The sequence below is a fragment of the Battus philenor genome, unplaced genomic scaffold (assembly GCF_028537555.1).
Source record: "Battus philenor isolate CCGP_79_NKW_IND1 unplaced genomic scaffold, ilBatPhil1.0.hap1 SCAF_18, whole genome shotgun sequence".
NCBI lineage: Eukaryota > Metazoa > Arthropoda > Insecta > Lepidoptera > Papilionidae > Battus > Battus philenor.
Window position 1 is genome coordinate 9125101 of NW_027181680.1, and position 17402 is coordinate 9142502.

Sequence of the window (17402 nt, forward strand, 5' to 3'; positions counted from 1 at the left end):
ATTAAGAACAATTTTAAATTATAAAATTATTTTCCTGAGTTCTTGGAAAACCTTCATTTCTAACATTTTAAATTAAAATTTTGGTATGTAATTTTGCATATTGCAATTAAGCATAATGTTTAGTTTTCTTCAAAAACAACAGAAAATATGTTACCGATTGTTGGATGATTTGTAAAACAATACTCGAGTGACGTGCAGGTAGATGGGGCGATCTTTGGCCTGGGCCTTGCAGTGGGCGTCTGTCGGCAGATATTACAATGATGATGATGATGGTGTAAAAAATCCTAGGGTTTTCAAGCCCTGTATGCTTCAGCAAGAAGACAATATAAAAGCGCTGTATTAAACTTTAGCAGAGCAACATCGAGATAATCACATGGCTTTTTATTAAGGGAAAAAATCTATTTGGTGTGGAGGATCGAATAAAATGATTGTTTACAACAGGACGCGAGGGTCATTAGCTTTCACGTCTTATTTTGAGTATAACTGGCAATTAATTTCACTGATTTCTCACTACCAACTACTGTCTTTAAAAAATAGAAAAAATAATGAACAAATCTCTGTCCTGATGAGTAGGTAGAGCACTAATTTCTTCGGAAATAATTGTAGTATTTCTACCCTAATATATATATGTATGTAGAGTAATAGTATATATATGTAGGCATATAGTATCCTTTTCCCTCGTATAACAAACTACCAGTTTTTTTTTTAGTAAAACAGGGCCACTATCTTTAATCTATATTTACGCCGGGCTTCAAGGTAACAGCACGTGCCGCTGTAGTCTACGGACTTAATCTCAGCTCGAGATCATATTGACGAGAAAATCATACTGGTTATGCGACTTGCTGAATATTGCATGGGTTTCCGCAAAAAGCATTCGAGATCCTCGATGTAGATATTGCCATTTTAAGTGTTGCTCTCATTAAAAATTCAAAGAGTTTTTTGAACTTGTATATTATTCTTCGTATTACAATTTTTAATTTATATCATGCCAACACCAGTTACGACCACTTGAGTTATTTATTCTGTAACCATACCATCTGTTCTGCTTATCTTTGACTGGCTCGCACGAGTTTTTCTACATTTGCTGGTTCGCACTACGAGTATATTAAAGATATAGAAGTAATATTTAATTTTTATTCTCGCCATGTTTGACACGATCGTGATAACATTTCTTTGTCAAATGATGTAAGAGAATTTAAGTGATTTACAAAAACAAGTTGATTTCAGATTCCATTAAGGTATTTTTTATTTACAACATACAGTAATTTAATAAATAATAATTTAAAAAAATAATATTTATCTCTTCGATCTCTTAACAATCACAAGCGGTTAGTACATACGAATGCGGTTAGTATACATGACTAGGAGAATACAATTTGATATAATTCTAAAATTAAAAATCTTCACTTTCTCAATTTAAATTACGAATTCAGAAGTCGCCCTGCGTCGATAGTGTAGTTAGAGCCGGTAATACTTTTTGCTTTATCGCTCGCTAAAAATGCAATTAATACTGCGACTTCTTCCCCTTCTATGACCTTCTTCATTGGATTTTTTCCCATCATGTTTTGGGCTAGTAAGCTTAACTGATCCTCTGTAAGTCCAACATTCTTAAACAGATTTGTTTTAACGAAGCCTGGGTTGACCGAATTTACTCTGACACCATCGGGCGCTAATTCCAATGCTGCACACTTTGTGAAGTGATCAAGAGCAGCTTTGGATATGTGGTATGCAGTCGCAACGGAACTAGGTATAGTGCTGGCCACACTAGATACGTTTACTATACAACCTTTACTTTCCACTAAATGTGGAGTTGCGACCATTGTTAAATGGTAAACGGCCCTCATGTTGGTGGACATAACTTTGTCATAGGCTTCCATATTCGAATTTTTTAATCCTCCCATTACAATTATGCCAGCATTGTTTATCAAAACATCAAGTCTGCCAAAATGATCGATGGTTTCTTTGACGATTCTTTCCACATCGGAATCTTCCGTGACGTCAGCTTCAATAATCAATGGTTGAATTCCTTTATACTTTTGACAGTATAAGCTAATTGCTTTTAAATTATTCGCCTTACGGCCTACAAGAGCCAGTTTTGCAGATTGTTTCGACAAGTAGATTGCAGTAGCAGCGCCTATTCCCGAGCTGGCGCCGGTTATTATGATCACTTTATCTTGAAATTCCATTATAAGGCCTATTATTTATTTAAGTAAAGGTCAAGGTTAAACCGTGCTTAATATATGTGTATTAACTGACGTAACTCACGCAATTATGAACTGGTGAGATAAACATGTTTGGTATACGTCAAAAGACAGTGTTGCCAAGCGCGAAAAAAATATCGTACTATTCTAAGTAGTAGTTTTGTATAACAATTGTAGTATAAAAGTAATAAATTATTCTGCTTATCCTAAAAAAACAACAGGGAACAAATTGATTGCTTAATAGGGTTTATATGATAATATATAATAATACGAAAACGTCATGTCCTATTTCAATTTAATTAATTTTCACCTATTCAAGGTTACTAAATCGAAATTATAATATTGATTTATCGCTTAAAAGAGATATACGGGAAGATTTATTTTTATAAAATTAACTATATCATTTAATTTAAAATTAACAAATAGTTAAAAATGTTGAATTATGGTAGCATTGCATTTTTTAAGAGAGCTAAGTCACGTGATGTATATAAATAAGTAAAGAAATACTAATGATATATGATTTTTCTTTAATCCGCGTATGAACGGTGAAAATTCGTTATAGTACAAATATTCCGATGCAGAGATTATCTGTGTGGTTGTTATTATTTATAATAAACTATTTGTATTGGCTTTATATTGACTGTAGAGTTACCGATATCGTAGTACGGCGTGCATACCGCACGTGGAGAAACGGGTATAGAGAGGGTGGCCATTCCATTCCGGCAACGCTTGGAGCGTTGACGGTTTTTTGCGCCTCCATCCCATCTCTTCTTTTTTAAGGAACGGTACAGCGGTTTCGGTTGCACTACAGTTGCCTAGTTCCAAGCATTGACTTCTTGTGTAGGTTCCTGTAGAGACCATCACGGTAGATATAATAGCAATTTCATTTTTAAGAAACAAAAGTCCTAAAGTAGTATCAAAAACTGCCACTTTTGTAAGCTGTTATGAGACCTATATGTTAATATAAGCAAATCTGTGTTTGACACATGCAAGCGACATACAAAAATCCAGGTTATATAAAAACAGGTTCATGCGTGGACCACGGCCGCACTTTGGTTCTTACGCAATTACCGATACCCTAGTTCACAAAACAGACAAATACATACTCCTATGATTTTGCCGTAATAAATCCAAAAGTTTTAATTGTAGGTGCCGTACAACAGCAAACATCTACGAGATAACGACAGGACATGCATAATTTAAAATAATTTGCAACCAGTGAAAATAAGTACTTCACTGGAGAACACTCAATTATTTTAGATAGAAACGTTGCAGTACAAGTTTCATCCGCTAGTTCTCCCAGCGCTAACGTTTTCTACAGTGGTAGTAATTTTATTGATGCAATAGCAACCGACAGAATTATTCGGCCCTCCCGGTCGCCAGGAGTCATGATGCTAAACGCGTTCTGTGTGAGCGCCGTCAAGGTCACCTGCCCAGGAGCGTCTGCTCAAGTGGTTTAAGAGCTCGGCGGTACCCAATCGGGTAATAAAGTAGTATGTAGTGACCAGGACCAAAGCCCTTGTGGGAGCTCTTGACTTTTGCTACCAAAATAGCGCTATTTGTACCTAGCCTTTTCAATCCCGCGGAAAAAAGGTAATGCCATGTAATAGCGCAACATTATTATCTGTCACAATAAAAAAACCGGACCAGAGAATATTATATTGTATGTGACCTCATTGTCACCTTTCATTCACTTTTCTGGTGATCAAAAGTTTTTTCAAGTTGACAAAAAGTTGATAAAAAATGACACGCAAAAACAAAATGTTGTATATGGGTTGCGATCTTAGAAGAGGCCTGTGGTTTGCAGTGGGCGTCTACCGGCTGATATAATGTTGATGATGATTAACCAAATTGACACGAAAGATGATATTTCTATTATTTTGGCAAGTTTAAATCTTAAACTTTGCACAGATAATACTAAAATATAATTGAAACAATAAACTGCCATTGACAGTCACGTTCGAAATATAAATCATATGGATTTCAATAAATCATCGGCTTTTACGCCGGCTCTCGGCAGTCGCGGGTCGACTCGCGGTCTCCGACACGAATCTCCGTTATTCACGACATTTCAAGTAAACTATTTCATAATATTATTATTTTCACAGCATTGCCATAGACTGTTTAGTTTTATTTTTTGTTTCAGACATAAATCTCAAAGCCATAACAACTATATTTAAGTTCAGTAAAAGAAAATGATATTAAATTCTGTATGACATTTTATTTTTGTTGTTTTTATTTTATATTTAAAAATATAAAGCATACTTTTAGAATAAACGTTTATCAATTATTAGCTGCCACGTACAGCCAAAAGTTTGTTGGAGACAAAGTGAAAAATAAATAAAACTTTTTTCACTATGATTACTGTTTGTATACAGGATGATTGATTTTAGATGCTGCTATCGATTAGTGTGTTGTTTACCCTTTCCGAAAATAATTTTTAGATAATAAATAAGTTAATGATAATATTGTACGAAAAATCATTTTCAAAGACTGTGCAGGCTTTGCACAGCCAGCGGTTATTGGCGTGTTGCATTCCGATAGCGGTGGTTCAAAGTAATCAATTTATACATACAGATTGGAAATAAGTGTATACTCTTTAAAGGTAGAAGCTAAGTGTGTTCATGAGTGCAGTTCCAACTTATTGCAATTACCTTTTTGAAATTATATTAAAACGTAAGTATCGAATCTAAATTATCCGACATCCGTTTCTGGGCCAAAACATTCATACTAAATTCACATTTACATATAAAACATGCCAATATATCAATTCGACCACGAATGCAATTTGTGAATGGTGCCCATAAATAACTATTTCCCGTTTGACACAAGGCGACCCTTCCAATAAGGGCATCGACACACTTGGACCATACCTATATTTGTTACTATAACATTTTATAAATACTGTTTTGGTTTGGATTATTCTTTGAATAAAAAATACAGTATTTTTGTAGAATCTTTTACAATGATCACATGTGTAGGTCTGCCAAGTATGCCACCAGAGCCCAATTTAATAGAAACTAGAATCAGATTGAATTCAACTATGATGGTATCCTTCAACTTATGTAGCTATAAAGGTTACAAATGGGCCCGGATCTAAGAGAGTCCAGAACAAAGTTAGACAGATTTTTGTGGTCATTTTTAGAATATTATTGTAACCGTAATAAAGCAACGCATTTTCAAGCAAAGTATAGTTAGTATAGTTTTTATATGATAATTCATAGATGTTACACGGGTGTGTATTGTGATACCATATATAATTGCCGACAAAAGAGTTATTATTTTTTTCGAGGAATTTCTTAACTGTTTATTACATGTTTCTAGAACAGTATAAAATTTCATAAACCGCTATAAATATAAAAGAATGTGAATATTTTGTAAATGTTGCTAGCGATACCTCGCTATGACATTACCTTTAACGGGTAACACCGCTCTATGTTTTCCCGCTATCGTTTGACAGATGTGTTCGGAATTTGAAAATCGGAAGGATTTTTCAAGCGTCCGCTCAAATCAAGTGTGAAATTCAATTGAGCGGCAATAAATTTTGTCACCTTGAAAAATGGCCTCCATTCCTTTTCAGTTGCAAAAGGAAGAATAAATAACCCGTCATTTGAATATTTTGGATGAAGTATTATTCTTATATGTGTGCTTTACACAACTTGCTATATGACACAGTAGATTATATGGTTGATTTTTTTATTTTTAGCTCACGCTAGTGACGTTCTCATATACGCTTTGACTTCTTTATAGTAAAGTATGAAGTCTAAAAAACATATAAAAAACCCTTTAAATATGAGTTGTATTATTGTAGTATGTGTGTGTGATATTAATTAATTTGTAATAATTTTTAGATATTGATATAACAGGGGATGTAGCTCAGTGGTAGAGCGTTCGCTTTGCATGTGAAAGGCCCCGGGTTCGATCCCCGGCATCTCCAATTTTGATACTGTGATTACTTAGTTTATATGTAAGTGACATACGATCTTATTTTACTTCGTACATAAACTGCAGGGTGGGGCTAGTAAGTTTACATTTTCACAGCAAAAGAAAAAGAAGCTTTCGCTTTCTTTCTTTCTCATTATCTTCGTCATTATTTAAGCTGTGTTGGAAACTTCTGGAAACTGACCTCTCGTAACTTTCTAACAAGACTGGTTGTAAGCGTTCAGCGTTATACGATGTCTTTCACAAGATCATCTGTCCACTATTACTTTGTTTGCATATAACTAGTTTTTTAGATGTAGTTCATATGTATTAAGTGGCAAAGATCAATGGTAAGTTAAAAATAATAGAAAAAACATATCTCTACCTAGTTTCTCTACCTCACAAACAACTTTTCTGTCACATTACTTACCTGATAAACAACATAAATGTGCAATCGCCAGATTACACGATAGATCAGCTCGAACGCACCATCCATCGCCGTAATAGTACCATACCTCGCGGGCGACCATTAAACTGAATGTTTAATGTACACGCTACATACGAATCCTTCCAGCAGCCGCTATTGCGTAATCTAGACAGTGTGTTGGTTCTTATCTAAATTTTTATCTCCACTGCTGGCACAACTAAAACTTTGACGGATTTCATTGGGATTCTAGGAGTAGACAACCTTAAGCGTCAAGCGAGGTTCGGTATCTTAAATTAAATTAAAGACTGGCATGTGAAATGAACGATACATACGAATGACTGATACATACGAAACACTATAAGAGAAAGTTTGTATTGGTAATTACATGACTATTTATTCACCTGCGGGAATAATATCATGTAAGGCTTCCGACTTGTTTGTGCTTGAGGCTCATTGTGGCGAGGTTTGACAACGCGCTGCACTTTAGGCGTTACTCGAAGTACCTTTTCCTTTAACGAGATAACTATTCTCTTTATACTTAAAGTATGTCGTCGGTTGCGCAGGTTAATAATTTGGGCGATAACATATGTAGCTTTAGTTACAGATTTTTTAATAGAAGTTAGGTCAGTAATACTATTGATGAATTTACTATTTTTAAAAGCCACAGTGTAAGCTAAACATCAATCGCACAATTGTTAACCCGCGGATCCCGATCGCCATCACACTTTGAGCGAAGTCGTCTCCCTTTGAGAAACCATCATGTTTGACACTTGATTTACAGATGTCGCCGCAACAGACGACACATAGGATTTGTAAGGATACCAATGCCTCGCTGGTGGATAGCGAAGATAGTCGCCGGACTTTCTTAGAGTACTACAGGAGTGTTATAGAAATATGAATAAAGAGAAACAAATAGGCTGAGTTAACAAAAAAATACATATTGGTAGGACCGGAAAGTACCCTTCCCTCAACATATTTTACAAAAAAAAAAAAACGATTGTATTTTACCGCTCCAGCATTGAAAATTTGTATACTAGACTAACAAAAGGTTGTTGATAATGAAGGTGAATATATTGTTGATTAGAAATAAACACGTGTATAAAATGTACTAGTGTAAATTTAACTTAAGAAAGCGACATTACTTTCCGGTCCACCTAACAGGAACGAATTATGATACATTATAATACATGTGATAGAACTGTGATATTGTGTTAAGAAAAAAAAAAGTAAGAAGTAAATAAGCACATTTTAAAATGTATAAATTCTATAACAAAGCTAATGAAATAAAAATGAACCAAATAAACAAAATGTACTACCTATAGTTATTCCTTGACGAAGGTGATGTAAGAGAAGCGAGGTATGAAAGGAATACAAAGAATGAAATGGTATGCAAGAAATTGTGACGAACAAAAAAGGAATGAATGGATGACATTAAGACGGTAAGAAAGAAGAGTATAGAAATAGGAAAAAATTGTGAATTAATTATTATTCTAACTGTTACCTCTTTGTTACCAGGACATGGGAAGTACGAAAGGCTATATAAAAAAAAACGATACATTTCAAGTAACGCCATCGGAACAAGACACCGCGTCGACAAACTTCGCCCCTTTGTATCATTCATACGCCGCGCGACTGTCCTTTTAATATGTTATTCCCGCTGGTGTATTGATAACTAAGTAATCTTGTCAAAACAAGCATTTCGTATGACAACAGCCACGCGTGTTACTTGACATAACATTGTCTGATTGTAGTTAAGTTAGAGATACAAGACCATCTTTACTCCAAAATTTGCTTGGTATACTTTTGCGTTTAAAAAAAAGGTTAAGAAAAAATCATTATTATCAATAGCACCGCCTATTTCTAATTATTCAATTTTATTTTTCTAACAATACATGTGTATTTTACTTGCCTGTAATAAGTGCATAATTAATTCACTTTACTACATAATAGGTACAAATAATAATAGAAACTAATCTTAAGTTACAGATATTTAATAAAATACACATACATTTTATTTAGTAAAAGCATCACCAAGCAACGTTTTTATCATCTTTCTGGAGAGAAGACCACGAAACGACAAGCACAGCGTTGGACGCCCGCTTATATGGAGAATAGACAATCTTGTTAAAGTCGTTGAAAGATCCTAAATGCCGCTTCCAACCGGTTCCATAGGTAATCCGTGGCGAAGGCCTATGTCCAGCAGTGAACGTCTTATTATCGTAACGATGATGAAAATAACTTCATTGTGAATAAGTAAGCTTTAATGAGCTATAGCCTTTAATAATGTTATTTAAAATTGTCATTCTACTGTACTGTTATTAACCCCATTTTATTATTTCTTATTTCCTCTACTCGCTTCTGCTCTATTAAGCTCTATTCAGATATATTTTCTCTTATCTTCTTTATACACTCCTGTTCTATTACGCTCTTTTCTGATATATTCTCTCTTATCTTCTTTACTCACTTTTGCTCTATTCTGATATATTATTTCTTTTACTCTAATCTAATATATTCTACTATTAACAACTCTCTTAGAATAACACTTTAGATCTGTGTCCCGGAATAAACTTAGTGAATTTATTACGTTAATAATTAATTTAAAAAATTGCTTGTCTGCTGCCAGGTTGCCATGATTTTGTATGTCAAAACGACACAGTTTTAGTTATTAGTTAGGAAAACAAAATATTAAATAGTCAAATAGTTAAATCATCGTCAACATTTCTGCCTTACGAAGTCCAATACTGGAAGTCTCTGGCATGAATTTCCAACAACACCGGTTGAAAGCGTTCTGCAACCACTGTGTACCAACGACCTTAATAAGGTCATCTGTTTACCTTGTGAAAAAGTTGAATTGAAAATCTTAACCGAAAGAATACATTATCGCTCGCATATATGTTAATGTAATACAATGATTATTAAATGAATTCATTGATTACTATATTCATTGAAGAACAATACATCATAATCACATTATTGTTTTTGTTTGTACAGTTGTAATTTCACAACAACATCGCTTACGGAATTGATAAATGTGTTAATAGAAGCCAAATTCGAAATCTATTCTTTATCTTTACATGTTGAAGGTTCTTATGGTAGGACAGTATTATTATCGAAAGAAACCAGATTTAAAAATTTTACGATAATCAACTTTAAAAAAATTCTCCTTAATATGTGATCAAAAAAAAATATCGTATACCATTAAGCTTTACCTTACGTTAAGTTATTATAATATTATTACCAAAGCCTTGCAGTTTACAAAAGACACGTCCTATTTTGGCAAATAATCATTGTTTATTATAAAGATATAAAATCAGTAAACAGAGTGGTGACTTTGTTATGTTATATTTTTTTTTCTCGTTCATCACTTTGAAAGTACTAAGTCTGTAGGAGCAGTTTTATTGTCACATGAAGTGGAAATTGTGCATTTTTCTTCCTATAATGCCCTTTAAAAGCCTCTTATGGTCCACTTATACTTCTTTCGTTGATCATTGTTATTTCCTTTCTGTCAATGACAATTGATATTTGCCTGTTGGCATTTAGCTTTACTATAGAAGTGATAGAGCGCTGAAAGCGCTAAGCATGGCTAAGTTCCTTACCCATGCTAGACTTCTATGCAGTAACTATATTTAAAGGCTTTTTTGGAAATCTCTGCATAGACCGTTACGTTAGACATTGCAAAGGAATGAAAGACAGATAAGCTTTTATGTACTATGATACCAAACCCGCTCTAGTAGAGCAAGGGCATCGCCGCTGCAAGCGTTCATGGCAGACTAACGGAATGGAGCGAAAGATACTTCCTCTCGCCTCGCCGTAAACCTAAGGCACGGTACACCGGTTTCGGTAGCACTATAGCTTAAAAGAATTTTCCATTTGTGACATGGATTGCCGACAGAGACTGGTTCAGTTAGGGATTGTTATTCGATACAAATTTAGAGTCAGAGTTCGAGAGGGCTTGATATTGTTATCATTACTATGATAAACTAGAAAAAAATAGTATTATGCGATCATTTGTATTTAACTTATTTCGCGATTAAGATTTAATAATAAAAAAAGTAATGGTAAAAATTTTAGATAGAGAATATTTTCTTTATATTTTCAACGGGGATGTAGCTCAGTGGTAGAGCGTTCGCTTTGCATGTGAAAGGCCCCGGGTTCGATCCCCGGCATCTCCAAGTAGAATCATTTTTTTTTCTATGAAAGTTAAAGATAAGTCGGATGGATCGCTTTAGAAAAATGCCCACCATGTTTATTAATTGAAGAAAAACCCCCCATGAAAATTGAGCTTGTTGGAAGATTAATCCATATAACATCCAAGAGGCCTACGAGAACGAGCAGAAAGTAAGAAAAATGTAAAGTTTTAGCTTGTGGATCTCCGACCAGCGAACCGATGAACCTGTAACAGCTCTACAAGGCTAAGAGTGCAGACGTTTAACAGAAACCAGGCGTGTAATTGGACTTCTGAGGTGTGGACTGTGACGTCATGTCAAGTTTTAGCTACCTGAAACGCTACCGCCAGAGTTCATTATTGGATTTTGGCCACTTGATGACTTAAACCTCGGACAACTAAAGGTGACTGAAAAAGTGTAACCCAAATCTCCAAGAGGTTGAGTGCCGGTCTGGCGTTAAAATCAGGGAGGAGTCAATAGCCTCCCTGATAGGCGGAAAGGATACTATGGAAGAATTCCTCTCATACTGCAAGGAAATAATTAAAAAAGTGATACAAAAAAAAATTAAAGAAAATAAAATTTTTTTTAAATAGACAATAAGAAAAAATGTGATAATGTAACTCAAAATGTGATATAAAATGTGATAAAAATGTAAAGGAAAGAAATAAAGATAAAATGTAACATGTAATGAGGGAGGAATGAAAGGTCACAGAGTAAAAGGGAAAGATAGCAGAAATGTGGCATTAAAGAATAGATTGAAAGAATATGTGAAGAACGAAAGGAGAGAATGGAAATAATAAATAACTATGTGAAAAAATAAATTGTCCATAAAGTCTCTGTCCCTCCAAAGATAGGGGTACGAGAGGCCCCCAATAGCGGGGCCATTAAAAAAAAAAAACCTCCAAGAGGTCGCAGTCGAGTCAGTAGGACAGTCCAGAACTGCTCGTCTTTTGACGCATTCCACTGTATTCCACGAAGATGACAATATATAATAGGTCACGCTGCATAATTAAGTTAATTAATAAAATAACAACACAACGGGGCCAACGACGCGAGTATTCCCATACAACTCGGTAGACCGGCGAAGGTTTGAATATGCTTGTAAAATAAGTTATTTAAAATGTAGTCCTTAATTATAAAATTATGTTAGAAAAATAGATTTTGCTAAATATTTTTGTGTTAATAATCTCGTTATAAACTTTTAGTTTAAATTGCGTGTGATTAAAACAATACTCTAGTCAAGGTCAAAAAGATTTTTTTTGCTCCAGTAATATTTTTCAATAACAATTAACTTATTATATCATTTGGTTTCGAACTTGACTTAAAACTTTCACTATGAATTGTCAATATCGATTTAATTGAAATTGTATGTTTCGCTAAAGTAGATTGTCAGGGGATGTAGCTCAGTGGTAGAGCGTTCGCTTTGCATGTGAAAGGCCCCGGGTTCGATCCCCGGCATCTCCAAATTTTGCTGTCAAGTTTACATGGCACCACAAGACATTATTTTGCTTTTGAAGTAAAAATGAATTTTTACTTCAAATGTAAAAAAAAGTCTTTGAAGTAACAAGAGACTAATGGAACTCGAACACACGCACATGCACTTAATTTTATTTTTCAGCTTTATAAATAATTATTTTTGTTAAAATTTATATAACGATACCTTTCAACTACGGAGCCCATCTCCGTTTAGATATAGTTCTAAATTAATGTATATCTCAGCAAATATTTGTATTCCAATAACAAATGTATATTAAAATAATTGCGTTGTTTTGTAATATTTGTAATGAATGCTTAAACTTCTAAAGAAGATGAAGCTCAGTGGTTCTTACAGCTATGAGAATTTTTTGGCTAGCCTACGGAGGGTTTTTCTTTTGTGGTCGAATAAACAAATTGTGTTTTCAATTTAAGTGTTAGGCCGTTCGCTTAAATTTTTTACATATTTGTGTTTTACTTAAAAACATCTACAATCCTTAAAAATAGTTATAAATATTTATTTGAAATTGATTAAAATTTTTGAGAACAACTCACTTTTTGAATTAAAAAAGTAAGGATATATTTATAATTTTTATAATAAATTCAAAGACATCTAAGTTATTTTGTTTTTTGATTAATTATAAAATAAAAGTGGGCGCATGTTTTACTTTGTAAAACACTACAAATTTTTTGTATAATATTCCAATGTTAAATAAACTTTTCCGTTTCTTTATTATCGCTTCAAGTTACTATTTACTTTTATAAATATAAGCGCATTAGGAAGAGTTCCTTATTATTTTGAGAAATGTTTACTTATGATTCTATAATTTTTATATATATTATATATTTCAAATTGTGTATTTAATATAAAACCATTTTATAATATAATGTATATAAAAATATTAGATATTTTATATGTGCGAGAGCTTGTGTCGCGTACACGGCACCCTTCAGATATCTTGAAGTAATTGAGAAAATCGTATTAAGTTCAAGGATCTAACGAGATACCGCGGGATCAAATGCCTAATTGTAATGCAAATAATAAACAACTTGTAATTAAAACAGAGCGCGTGAATTTTTCTCAATTTCCCCGCGATCCAATAAAGAAATGCAAATGAGGTGCGGCCAAGAATTATTGCTTCGTATATTAGAGATGGGTCAAAAGTAAATATCGATATTAAAAATTCTTACATTTTATTGTTATTTTAAAATTTATAACGGTTAGAGAAATTCCTAAAGGATATTATAAAAGGGGTTCAGATATATAAAATTTTAAACTAAAAACATTATTATTCAATCTACATTTGTATTTAAATATGGGTCACAATTTTCTTTCGTCGAGTCATAATTTTAGAGCAATTTCATTTTGTTTTTTTTTTTTTAAATTACACTTATAATATAGACAAACATTAGAACTTGAAAAAAATTGGCAAATAAGAAAAAACAAACAAGGGTATTAAATGGTATTAATAGCTTCTACGGCTATCATTTGATTAAATTCTGTCGTTGTAACTTAATTGGAAAGATATGTTCCAAAACATACTTACATAATTTCTTGTAACCTAGTTTTTGATCCCATTGTAACATTGTACTCTTTAAGGTATCTGCGGAAAGAAGTCAAATACGTTTCGGATTTTGATCCTACAAATTCAAGTAACCTCTCGATATTTTATCATTTTTTGGCAGACGTGATACTTCATATTCATACAGTATGTATGAATAAAGCGTGTCTATAAGGAACTAAATACTAACCGATCAGTAGTTACAACCAAAAGTTAGTTTATCGATAGATTACCTGATTGCCATGCGTACAACACTATAATGCAGGGTCCCCTCGAGTTGTCGATTGTAAAAAGTTTTTATAGCTAATTCTCTAGGTCCTCGCTCTTATTCTTGCGTTTACAGCCCCATCCTCAATCTGCTGCCAAATGAACTTCGGCATTTGTTTTACTGACAATAGCCTGTTTACGTCCTCGTGGTTGTGTTTTGATTGCTGTTTCTCATTCATTACTATGTGAGTTATTTCTATGTTAAATTAGTTTTTATTTGCTTTATTCTTTTTTATAGTACTTGACTAAGTACTGTCTACGAATGATTTTCTATTAACATACAGGAAGTAAAGTTTTCATTCACATAGGCTTCATCTAAAGATATCTATGGGGGGATATACGAGAGTCGGCGATCGCAGTGTGATACTATGATGCGCAGAGGATATTGCTGCCCGTCCCCTGGAAACTTGTTTGTCTGCACAAAGTGTGAATTATATAAAATTGAACCTGCGACCTGCGATTCCATGTCTCAGTCCTGTACCGCTGGGTTATTACAGCTCAGAAACTTTAGATTCTTTATATGTTATTCTTATTGCTCCATATTTTAAGAATATCATATATCTAGTACAAAGTTTTTAAGCTTTTAAGGAAATGACCATCGTTACTTAAAAAAAATTCATGATTGCTTAACTATTGTGGAGATGCCGGGGATCGAACCCGGGGCCTTTCACATGCAAAGCGAACGCTCTACCACTGAGCTACATCCCCTGACAATATTACATACATGATTTAAAAGGTGATTATGGATTACTATTCCAATGGCATGAGCGAACACGTATGTATATTTCACATGCGGTCGAAGTTAAAAAGAGGGCAATGGATGATGGAAATAATAAGGGTATTAAGCAGTTCTTAGTTTCGTTCAATACATGAAGCAATTCGATTTCAAGAAAAAAGGCTTTTTTCGATTTCATTACCATCATCATTTTGTGTTTCACATGTCATCGTTAGCGACGCATCTAAAAGGGGAATTCTATAAAAAGAAAATTGTTCATTTATATAGATAATAAATACAGACAAAGCTTGAATATACACACTTCTACTTCGGACTTCATGTTGTTACTACCTCCTCGACCTACCGGCCCTTGGATAAATCCCACGATCTAAGCCGAAGGACGTACTATAGGCGCGCTGTGATATGTGCATAATGTAAACCTGCCAACAATCGCCTGCTTTTCAAAACTGGCATCGATCCATTAATTCTACTCTGCGGTTTGATTAACATACAATCTCCTTGATTGTACCTTACCGTCCTAAGATCGAGAAATGTGGTCAAGTCTCCGGACGCGACGACCGTAAGACAACCATTCCATGGAATTGAGGCCGACTCTTGTAACAAAACGGTCGCCAAACCCTGATCATTCCAGATATTAATTGTTGCTGGAGTTTCTTTCACTGCTTTTTCTTCCAGCGTTATGCTTTCCGAAGTGATTGTAATGTTAATCAGGTAATATGGTAGCAACCAAACTCTTGAGTCCGAATGCTAGAAGGAAATTATCGACGAGCGTCAGTCCAAGCTGAGTTCCCCTCGTGGGAGCATTTGAGACTAGTTACTCTATGGAGCGTCCGCAGTAGTTTTGTAAGAGCTTGTCGGTTTTATGCAGAGTCCGCTAACTTCGCTATTTTAAAAGAATATTTAAGCTAACTCTACGTCCCACTTCGATAAGTCCACGGATTATGCATACACCACTCAGGCAGCAGTATAATTCACGTCAAAAAAAGCAAACGGTGTAATAAAATTTGGAGATGCCGGGGATCGAACCCGGGGCCTTTCACATGCAAAGCGAACGCTCTACCACTGAGCTACATCCCCGTATTATACATAAATAAATAAATTAATGCAATGAGTTGTATTAAATATGCTTAAATATAATATTTTGGGTCTATTGTAATAAAATTCAGAAAATTGCCTGTTGTTTTATATATATAGGTGGAATAAAAATGAAGACCTTTGTGATAGATTGATAGATTATACTTATTCAATACGGCAATAAAAATTGGAGATGCCGGGGATCGAACCCGGGGCCTTTCACATGCAAAGCGAACGCTCTACCACTGAGCTACATCCCCGTTGACAAGTAAACTTAAAATGCAGTACTTGTACAATGATTCATTACGCAATGAGCAAGGAGAAAGTACGGTTTGCGCCGCAACTATTGAAGGTGAATACGAAATTGCTCCGATTTTCATACAGGTTTTAGTTTATTGAGGTCACTTTTATATTACCAATGATAATTTATTAGTCTCTTGATATGCGGTTATTTAATAATATTAAAACTAACTTTATAAAGATTTGTAACTGTTTACAATCAAAAGGTCTCCTCTTTTAATCTCAGGCTCGCAAAAAATCAACGCATTATTTCGGTCTTTATAACAGAAAAATCTCCTATTGAAATGTCCAGGAAAACCTTACCGGAACCTAACGCTTCTATATAAGCTTTCCACCAGTAAAATCTCTTCCAAGCCCTTTACCTAAAAACCAAGGGAACCAAGAGAACGACAGGTGACAAGTACAGGCCTTTCTCAGTCACCTTACGGCGGATCTGGTCTATGACTCCGTCGTCAATCATGATTCGGCTGTGGGGAATAAAAAGAAGCTGTCACAGCCCGTAAGGCTATCAGCATCGACTTCAACAAAAAGAAGAATACTAACAGATCTGCACTTCTGTATCTTCACATAGAAGCACATAGAGTTCCAAGCTTATTCTCAAAAGGGTATGTGGCCAGTCCTATACCTAGGGCATGGACTTGGGCTAAGAGGAAGTAGCATTTGGTTTCTCTTTGTCATGGATGGTAATAATGGAACTGAGCCGCCTCCACTAGTTTGAGCTGGAAACCGGTATACCTTAGTACGGAATATCAAGGAACTTGTACAGCACTCTTGGCAATTTGGGTCCTTCTATCAGAGAATATCTTTTTCCTAGTAGTGCGAATGTTATAAACTTAAATTGGCTATGAAAAGAGTGCTCGAGTTTGAAAGAAAGTGAAGAAGAATGCAGAACAGAAGTCTTTGTGATATTATTATCATAACGTTATTTATTATTTCTGAAATTATTGATTTTACGATAGGTTGTACTGCAATTTAATTGGCAGCAAATGATCTCTACATTCACCCTTTAAAGTTTTTAAACCTATTTCCATCTTCTATCACGTTCTATTACGCTAATACCAGGAACTGTTTTCTACCGTATATTATTTAAGAAATGATATTTTGATCGAAACACAACAGAATTGTGGTCGTAATTATAGCTACAAAGTAGGTTTAAGCATTTAAGTTTTTCTCACAGAAGTTAACGCAGAATTAAAATGCATTAATAATTGCGACCATAAAATATTAATATACAATATTACAATTTTTAGCGACAGTTTCTGGTAATAGATTTAT

At 34.3% G+C, this 17402-nt stretch overlaps 1 protein-coding gene and 6 non-coding genes across 7 annotated transcripts; 3 read left to right on the top strand and 4 right to left on the bottom strand.

Moving 5' to 3' along the window:
- Positions 1–1211: 1211 nt before the first annotated feature.
- On the bottom strand, positions 1212–2280 carry LOC137920312 (uncharacterized oxidoreductase TM_0325-like). The gene has a single exon (XM_068763607.1). It carries the CDS (start codon positions 2184–2186, stop codon positions 1422–1424), a length of 765 nt encoding a protein of 254 aa, XP_068619708.1. The 5' UTR covers positions 2187–2280; the 3' UTR covers positions 1212–1421.
- Positions 2281–6066: 3786 nt separating this feature from the next.
- TRNAA-UGC (transfer RNA alanine (anticodon UGC)) lies at positions 6067–6138 on the top strand. Its single transcript has one exon. It is a non-coding gene; the product is annotated as a tRNA-Ala (tRNA).
- Positions 6139–10649: 4511 nt separating this feature from the next.
- Positions 10650–10721, top strand: TRNAA-UGC (transfer RNA alanine (anticodon UGC)). Its single transcript has one exon. It is a non-coding gene; the product is annotated as a tRNA-Ala (tRNA).
- A 1386-nt stretch (positions 10722–12107) lies between these two features.
- Positions 12108–12179, top strand: TRNAA-UGC (transfer RNA alanine (anticodon UGC)). The gene has a single exon. It is a non-coding gene; the product is annotated as a tRNA-Ala (tRNA).
- A 2474-nt stretch (positions 12180–14653) lies between these two features.
- On the bottom strand, positions 14654–14725 carry TRNAA-UGC (transfer RNA alanine (anticodon UGC)). Its single transcript has one exon. It is a non-coding gene; the product is annotated as a tRNA-Ala (tRNA).
- A 1033-nt stretch (positions 14726–15758) lies between these two features.
- TRNAA-UGC (transfer RNA alanine (anticodon UGC)) lies at positions 15759–15830 on the bottom strand. Its single transcript has one exon. It is a non-coding gene; the product is annotated as a tRNA-Ala (tRNA).
- Positions 15831–16015: 185 nt separating this feature from the next.
- Positions 16016–16087, bottom strand: TRNAA-UGC (transfer RNA alanine (anticodon UGC)). The gene has a single exon. It is a non-coding gene; the product is annotated as a tRNA-Ala (tRNA).
- Positions 16088–17402: the final 1315 nt, after the last annotated feature.